Source organism: Monopterus albus, unplaced genomic scaffold (genome assembly GCF_001952655.1).
Source record: "Monopterus albus unplaced genomic scaffold, M_albus_1.0 scaffold98.1, whole genome shotgun sequence".
Classification (NCBI taxonomy): Eukaryota; Metazoa; Chordata; class Actinopteri; order Synbranchiformes; family Synbranchidae; genus Monopterus; species Monopterus albus.
Window position 1 is genome coordinate 1,034,345 of NW_018127978.1, and position 9,122 is coordinate 1,043,466.

Here is a 9,122-nt window from a genome sequence, read left to right on the forward strand (position 1 = left end):
CGGTTGCCATAGTTACAGTCTGATGCTCTTTGTTTTAAGCTGCTGAAGCAAACAGACACAGTGAACAGCATGCAAAACAAGGCCGATAAATGCTGCACTTTGTCTCAGTGTGTGTGTGTGTGTGTGTGTGTGCGCGCATAAAGTTTGTAGAAATTTAGTTAAAGAACTGAGCACTCGAACCCTGTGGCAATAATGTTTCACTGCCACATCCGTCACATCTACAGTATATTACCCAATATTGTTCCAGTTCAGCCAGTGACTTTACACAGACGTGTTTCACAGTCTTTGGCGGGAACCATTTTTTCTGAAGTCTTGGTTTTCAGATATTTTAGGTCAAATTCTGCCACTGACCTGCTGATGAATTCTGCTCACTTCACTTCATTCTTCTTGGTTTGTTTTGAATCAGGCATCAACAGAGAAGCAATAGAAATGTTTCCACAATTTCCCATCTCATGTGAACTTTATCAAAACCAGTTTACAAGGCTGCTTTATCAGGAGAGAAGTGCTGAGAAACATTTCAGCTGTTGTGTTCCTTGAATTATTTCTTTTTATTATGTTCAATTTTATTTTTGTACTATTTTTTATTTAAATTTTGATTCATTTCCCTGTGTTTGTGTCTGAGGACACAGGCAGCACATCTCAAGGAGTACAGGGTCAAATCCAATTTTGAACTAAATAAATATGTGCAATACAAATTATAAAACTATCAGGTTAACTAATGAGCAACCAGATCAGCCAAACAGCATAACAAAAAAAGCGGGTCGCACAGAGCTGCTCCTGTCGAAAAAGATTTCGTTTGACCTCCTGAAACAAAACAGAGACCACGTCACTTCTTTCAGTGCTGAAACCTTTGCTGCGTCTTGCTGCCTTTCTCCTCCCTTGTTGTTCTGCAGATGCTTTAACCCTGGTTTCCCTGGTAAACTGCCCTAAAACCAGTTAGAACTCATCAATCCTGTGCAAAGGTGCGTGATGAGTGAACTATGTTTTTAAAGCTGCACTACTCCACAGAGTGGTAATAATTTTGATGTTTAGACACACTTACCCAAGATTCAGCCTGATTTATCAAGTCCACAAAGTTTTGACTTCAGTCAAACTGCACAGCGCGCATCTTCAGTTTGATCATTATGTTTGATCATAGTTAAAAAGTTTCCGTTACTGGACGTCCTAATAAACCTGAGCCTGACTCGCCTCCATCCGTCTCAGTCTGGTCTTGAATCATGGTCCCAGCGACCGGCTCCAGGGGGATGATGGGTAATATTTCTTCCACTCCCCACCTATTTTATCTGCAGCGTGGCCGATCGATGCTCTTGAAGACGCTAAATCATTTGTAGGAGCAGGGCTGCATCAGAGCAGAGAGCATGCTGGGAAAACAGAGGCAGGCTGCATCCACACAGCACAGACCAGTTTCTCTGTTAGAGGATGTAATATGTTTCACAAAGCCCTCTGAGTAGGGACAGCTTCATGTCCAGTCTGATCTATGAAGGTCTTGGTTCTGGTGTACGTCAGAGGTCTCATGCTCATATGACTTCATGGCAGTTCAGGTTTGAGATGTAGTCACTGACAAGTCAGACTTGTGAACTGCAGCTCTGTTCACACTGCAGCTGAAACGCTCCCACTGAGAAACATCAGATGTCAGTCATAGAGACGGGGAGACACAGGAGACCGATTCATCCAATCAGGTCCGGATGAATCAAACCGAACAGGTCGGAAACAGCCACTGTTTCAAACAGCATCTGATTGAATTTACTTAGTTATTTAATTAATTTAATTTATTTCAAGGACAATGCACATTAATCCACATCACTGTAAATCTGCCAGTGTGAGAGCCAAGAGGCTCATTTTCAACTGTTCTCCCTTGGCCAGATGTTAAATGAGCCATTAAAACAACAATAAAACACAAGTTATGACAAGAAAGAGCAAGTGACAATGAATCAGTTGAATAGAACATAAAACCTACATGCTAAATCAAACAGTGTGGAGTAAGAACCTAATCAGAGCAGACAGTTAACACAGTGCAGTGTTAAGTGCACAATCAGTGCACATAGTTACAACATGGTAACATCAGATCACATGACACAGACAGCCTGAGTGAAACCACACAGTCGACAGCCAGTTCGCATCATCATTTGTCTACCACTTAGGTTTTTTTTTTACATTTGTGAATTTTCACATCACAGTGTCCAAATGTTGACCCCATCGCCGACACAGCTCCTTGTGTGTTGTTTGGGTGCTTCATGAGTCCGAGTCTGGAGTCCGTCAGGGACAAGTTGTGTGTCAGGTTGGAAGTCGAGTTTTGTGGGTCTCGATTGAGAGTCTCCGCCTCTAAACCACAGATTTAGAGGGAACTGCATTAAACTATCAGATGAATGGAAACAGAAGTCACACGGTGCAGCAGTGGTGGTGTGTTACTGAGCTGCTCCAGCTGCAAACAGAAAAATACCTTTTACATGTTTGAATCACTTCTGTGTAAAGTTGTGTTCTCCAGCCTAAACTGCATCAGATGCTTTTATAGCAGAAGTTGGTCTGGTCTCAGGATAACAGGTTGCAGTCAAAAACTCCCAGTGGTCAGTGAACTAACTGTCTAGTCAGGAGCAAGATATGTTGCTTTAAAGCTTCATTTGTGTGTGTGCGCGTGTGTGTAGTGTATTCAACATGTTGTTTAGTTTATCCATCACAGACTCATCCTCATCCATGTTCATCTGTTTTTACCTCCAGAATCTGGCCAATCAGAAAGTCCCAACCAGGCCAGCGAATCAGATATCAAGGAGCAGCCAGAGAACGGTGAGCGCACACACACTCCTATAAATACTTAGTATATACACACACACACACACACACACAGACTGTAACCTGCTGTAATCTATAAACACATATATTTACTGTATAGACTCACACAGACACACACTCAGTCTGACCTGTGTTTGACCGTGGTGGTCAGACAGAGAGAGGCTGTGGTTTTTTTCTCACACACACACACACACACAGTACACTGACATTTATCAACACACACAGACAGTGTTCAGATAGACAACCTTTGTTGTGTAGTGTGCACGCCTGTGTTTGTGTTAGACCTTGACCCTGCACTCTAGCTACGTGCCTGCAGACACACACACAGACACAGATATACTCCAAGCTGGTACTTGATTGTACTTGTTGGGAACCAGAAGCTTCCACTTCTCCTCTGTTCTGTACTTTCTAACTGATACTGTTGCTAGTACTACTGCTGCTGCTATGGCTACTGGTACTACTAGGGTTACTACTGAAAGTACTACAGTGAATGCCACCACTACTACTATTTGTATTAGTGATTAGTATTGGTACTGATATTACCACCATTTCTACTGATACTACAGCAACTATTACCACTGATCCAACTACTGCCGCTGCTGGTGGAGCTACTACCACCACTGTTACTACTGTTTCTACTAATCCTGCTCCTAATACTGCAGGTGGGGGCTGTTCACATATCATATCTTTTTGTGTTCAGATTCATTATTTTAAATGGAGACATGCAACAAGTGAACTCACAACACAGAGCAGCACGCATGTGTTGCGATGCGCCCGTCTACTTTTCAGAATGCAGCTAGTGCACAGCAAGAATCGACCAATCAGCTTCACCCTTTCTGTAACCATCTGGTTTAAAGCTCAGCCAAGATGGAGGGCGGAGCTCCAGGATCAGCTGGTGAAATTCTCTGTGGTTTCTTTGTGCTTGAAGGACAGGATGGGCCGAGACACGGCACCTTTCCCCTCCTGTCCACATATAAATGTAGTAGCAGAGCTACTGCAAGCTGGAAGCTTGTTTATATCTTGCAACTTGCTCGTCGTCATGCAGCACGCAGCTCATGGTTGCTGAGCAACGGGTGACACTGCGGAAGCACAAGTTGCTGAGCGCTTTGGAAAGAAGGAGAAAACGGCGGCCAGCGTCTTCCACGCATTTTACACTCGATAAGTGAACGGCCTCTAACTGCTGCTACTCTGACAATTACTCAGCTCTGCATTAACACTACAATATAACCATTTAATCTGTAGTAATAACATGTAGTGGTGTGTAATAATGTGGTGACCTGCAGTAATGCCACCCCTGCTCTGTGTCTGCCACAGGTCACCTGGGTTTCCAGGACAGCTTCGTGACACCTGGAGTCTTCACAGTGGCCGAGCTGGTGCGAGTCTCCCAGAGTAAGTGCAGCTCTCTCCCTGCTCTTCCTCCTCTTCCTCCCTGTGATGGACCGAGGCAGATCTGTCATCGATAGCGGAGCTAATGTGATTCCTACAGACCAAAGCAGATGCTGCTCAGCCTGATGAACACACAGGGAAAGGCTTTAAAACATGTAAATGTAATGACTCCTGTAATCTGACCGGAGTCCTTCCACATACTGGTGCAACCTAATGCAGCCGGGTTTTTCTTAAATGTCTGCTCTAATAACAGTGCGCAGCTCTGTGCATATCAGTTGTGTTGTTTTCCAGCATGTTATGTGCAGCAGGAGAAGCTAGCGCAGTAGTGTAACCACAGCAGAGATCAGCTGTGGTCAGTTAGCTAGCGCAGTAGTGTAACCACAGCAGCCTGTGTCACTCTCTGGGTATTTGTTATTGTTTGCCATTTGTCTGCAGTATTTTTGTGTCTCTTTGTAGCAGTTCTGTCTTTTTCAAGTCATTTGATTTACATGATGTCACGTTACCATGTAACGCAGTGGACCGGGCTGCTGCGCTCACACACCAGGACGCCTTGTTGGGCGTTAACTGAAGCAGAGCTCTGTGGAATCGGCTCACTCACTTTTCCTTGAAAAAGTCTGGTGCATGTGAGTTTGGCATTAGTTCTGACATCCTGGTTGTTTACAGCATCGTCTGTCAGCTGTTGCCTCATCAGCTACAGCCAATCCGCAGCCCCCATCTCTCTCTGTCATTTAATAATAAGGAAATGTCAGCGATGGGGCGATCAAAAGGCTGCAAGATAGAAGGAAAGGATGAGATGAACGGCAACACATGGAAAGGACAGAATGAAAGAGAGATCGAGGGATGAACGTGACCTTTAAAAAGTGCCGACATGCAGGAGAGAGAGAGAGTGACAGGGAGCGCAGAGGGATCTATATGAGTCTGTCGATCGCCCACCGCTAACAATAGGCGATGTAAAGTGCCTGTCAGCACACACGGAGACCCCTGATCAAAGAGCCATCGATCTCACACACACACACACATTTATTCTTGCTGGATCAGATGCACGCCACAGCGCATGCAAACTCTATCTCACATCGCCACGTAATTACACATACTGCTTCCTGCCATAGGATGTGTGTGTGTGGTGAGGTGTCGAGGGCGCCAGGCGGACTGACACAGGGCACCAAGACCTCACACAGGAAGTGTCTGAACGATGCAAACTAACTGTAGGTCTCCACAGAAGTGAAGTTGTTTAACTCTGCCTCGCTCTGTACAGACTGATTTCACTCTGTCATTGCATTGTTTGTGTGACTCCCCACCAACACCGTCCAGAGACCAGCAGCACCAGTAGCAGCAGTGAGTGTGGCGTCCTCACCGTGATGTGTGTGAGTCCAGTTCCTGGTCCAGCTTATTGCTCCCCTGTTTTCCACCAGCTGTCAAAGAGCTGGGACGATGGAAAACAAAGAAATGAATGAGCTTTGAAACCGACCAGGGTGATGGCGCACGTCTTCCAGCTGTCAAAGCACTCAGCTCTTTCTCTGAAGTTTTTTTGTGGCGACATTCATTCATTCATTCATTCATTTTCTACCGCTTAATCCCTGAGCAGGGTCACGGGGGGGGCCGGAGCCAATCCCGGCCGGCAATCGGGCGAAGGCGGGGTACACCCTGGACAGGTCGCCAATCCATCGCAGGGCTAACACATAGACAAACAACCACACACACGCACGCACATGCACTCCTATGGGCAATTTTAGAGACACCAATCAACCTAAGCTGCATGTCTTTGGACTGTGGGAGGAAGCCGGAGTACCCGGAGAGAACCCACGCAAGCACGGGGAGAACATGCAAACTCCACACAGAAAGGTCCCAGGTGCGGCCCGAACCTGGAACCTTCGCGCTGTGAGGCAACGGCGCTAACCACTGTGCCACCGTGCTGCCCTTAATGTTAACATTTATGATAAAAACTTTATTTCCCGCCTTTATTTCCCATTTGCACACACGTGTCATCACCAGGAGCAACTAGGTATTCGGCGTCCGGCTCAAGGACACAGAAGAAGCCGGGAATCAAACCGCTGAACTTTCGATTAGGGAACGATCCACTCTACCTCCTGAGCCACAGCCACCCGTGTGACTAAGGCTCTTGTTATTATCTCACGGTTGGATTATTGCAATGCCTTGTATGTGGGAGTACCCCAGACTTTGCTTCAAAGAATACAATTGGTCCAAAATGCCGCAGCTCAGCTGCTGTCAAATGCTCCCAGGTTTGCCCATATCCTGGAGTTGTAGAGCGCTATAGAAATAAAGATTATTATTATTATTGTTATTATTGTCAGCTGGTCTTGACTCTACAGTAAACATGTCCCAGTAGCCACCGTACTGTACACTGGCAGCTTGTACTTTAATTCTGGCTGGTGCAGGTGCGATGAAGACCTGTGGAACAAGTATCGATACCACAGTAGAGTCACACCATGTACATATTTATTAACAGATTATATTTGGTCGTTCCCTATTTGAATGCACATCCCCGTTCATGTTGCCCTACAGAAGTGCAGTCACTGTTATGCGCACAGTACTTCTGATCGGTGTAATCTGTACAAAGTGTGAAAATGGCACATGGTCACTTACATGCGGATAAGCATCTTTATCAACTGTTGAACTTTCCATTTAAATGTTTGACGAAAACCAAAAGTGATGTGACAATGATGTGAGTCACAGCATCAGAGGCACTTTAACAAAGTTGTTGAATTGTACCAACACACGTTTACCTTTCTTTACTTTTTATAGGGCTTTGTATCCCCTGTAGTATCCACACTGAAGCATTACAGGTGTGCTCACATGCTGAGTCCTAATGTTTCTTTACTCCTGCAGTCCCCTTGCAGCCATGTTGTGATTGTCTGGTGTACAGACTACGCTGGTTAATTAATAGTTGTACACTTTGTCAGATTTTGGTTCCTTGAACCGTACCTCCTTTTCACACTGGCTTTGAAGCACCTGTTCTCAGTGCACATTTCAAGGTCCTGAGCAGAACTGCATTCAGCATTTAGGTTGTGCAAAGAACAGATCAGTGCCCAGCCATACAGGAGATGATAACAGCCACCAGCAGGTCAGACTGTGGTTGTACTGGGCAGCTTCCGGGTATGAGTGGGAAGGCTGCCTCTCAGTGAACCTAGCCTGAATAAATAAAGGTTAAAAAATGTGAGGAACACTACAGTATAGGTACAGTACAGTATATATTCACACAAACACACACCCAGAATAGAGAAAGGGTGTGTGCATCTGTGAATACATTTGTGTGTGTGTGTGTCTGTATGTATTGTGTTGGTCAGCAGATTTGCAGCGATGCGGCTCTGCAAGAAGAATCACTTATAGATTAGAATGCTCGAGAGTCCACTCTGTGAGTGTGTGTGTGTGTGTGTGTATGCGTGTGCTCCTCCAGGCTATAAGTTAAAAGCTAAAGTGCCTGAATTGTGTGTGTGTGTGTGTGTGTGTGTGTGTGTGTGTGTGTGTGTGTGTGCGTGTGTGTGTGTGTGTGTGGACATGTTTTTCCTGCTACGTGGGGACTTCTTCCTGATTCCATACCAACTCATGAGGACCCATTTCACGGTGGGGACCTAAATTGAGGTCCCCATGGGCAAGAAATTGACTTTTAGGGTGGCAACATGGTTTAGGGTTAGGATGAGGTTAGGGTTAGGTTAAGTTTAGGGTCAGGGTTAGGGTCACTCAAGTAGTGGTTCTGGTTAAGGTTAGGGTTAGTCTACAGGAAATGAATGTAAGTCAATGTAAAGTCCCCATGGACTACGAAACATAAACTGTGTGTGTGTGTGTGTGTGTGTGCGTGTGCGTGCGTGTGTGTGTGTGTGTGTGTGTGCGTGTGCGTGCGTGTGTGTGTGTGTGTGTGTGTGCATGTGATGTACAGGTTGTGCAGGAACACATGTAGGTAAAGCAGGTTTGCATCAAACAGGTGTAATCTTGATTGATTCATCATTTTGTCCATCAAATGTCAGAAGGTCGTGATAAGTACAGTTGGATTACTAAGCTTCTGTTCCTTTTTAGAATGTCCGTGAGCACAGTTGGTAAAACACTACTAATAGATGCAAAATGGCCACAGGCAGACTCAAAAATGGCCATAAAGACACAAAACGACTGCAAAGAGATGAAAATGGCATAAAAGGACTGAAACAACAGATGCACAACAAAGACAATGAGGCACCAAGCAACTAGAAACACAACAATACCACAAAGACACACAGAACAGCTGTAAATGTTGCACTGTGTTTGTCATTTTGTGCGTCTTTGAGTCTGGGGGCTCCTGGAATGGTGGGACCTTTCAGGGGGTTGTATATGTATAGTTTGTTTTATTCAACCAACAGTCGGAAGCCTGAAGATATTCAGTTTACTGCACCAAATGCAGACAATTCACATGTCTGAATCTGACTAAAACTATGAGTTGATTATCAAAATAATTAGTGATTAAGTTTCTATTTATTGATTAATCATGGCAGCACTAAAGAAAAGCAGCTGCACCATAAGCTAAGGACTTTCTTATGATGAGTGATAAGTGAAAACAATGTGGCCGAGACAAAGACACAACCTAGTCGCTTGGTGAAGCATCAACTTGCAGATGTAGTTACCAAGAATGTTAAGTCTCTGCTGCTTGCAATGTTAGCATTGTAGTTAAGGGGGTGCGGTACTGTACAGCGTCGCGGGCATTTGGGAGGGGTAATTGCCCACCCGACACGACAGCACAGACCCTTGTCTTCATGTGAGCACTGCAGCATGATACACTGGCTTTAAAAACCTGTACTTAAGTTTCTCATCCTGGTGTTTACAGTGGGTATGGAAAGTATTCAGACCCCCTTAAATTTTTCACTCTTTTATTATATTGCAGCCATATGCTAAAATCATTTAAGTTCATTTTTTTCCTCATTAATGTACACACAGCACCCCATATTGACAGAAAAACACAGAAT

General features: G+C 44.9%; 1 protein-coding gene across 1 annotated transcript in view; it reads left to right on the forward strand.

Annotated features, from left to right (window-relative positions):
• nfia (nuclear factor I/A) overlaps positions 1-9,122 on the forward strand; it is a 165,972-nt gene that overhangs the window by 141,107 nt on the left and 15,743 nt on the right. Inside the window, exons 5-6 of the mRNA XM_020609211.1 lie at positions 2,716-2,781; positions 4,102-4,176. Of these exons, the coding sequence (XP_020464867.1) occupies positions 2,716-2,781; positions 4,102-4,176 (141 nt within the window). The remainder of the gene's footprint in view (positions 1-2,715; positions 2,782-4,101; positions 4,177-9,122) is intronic.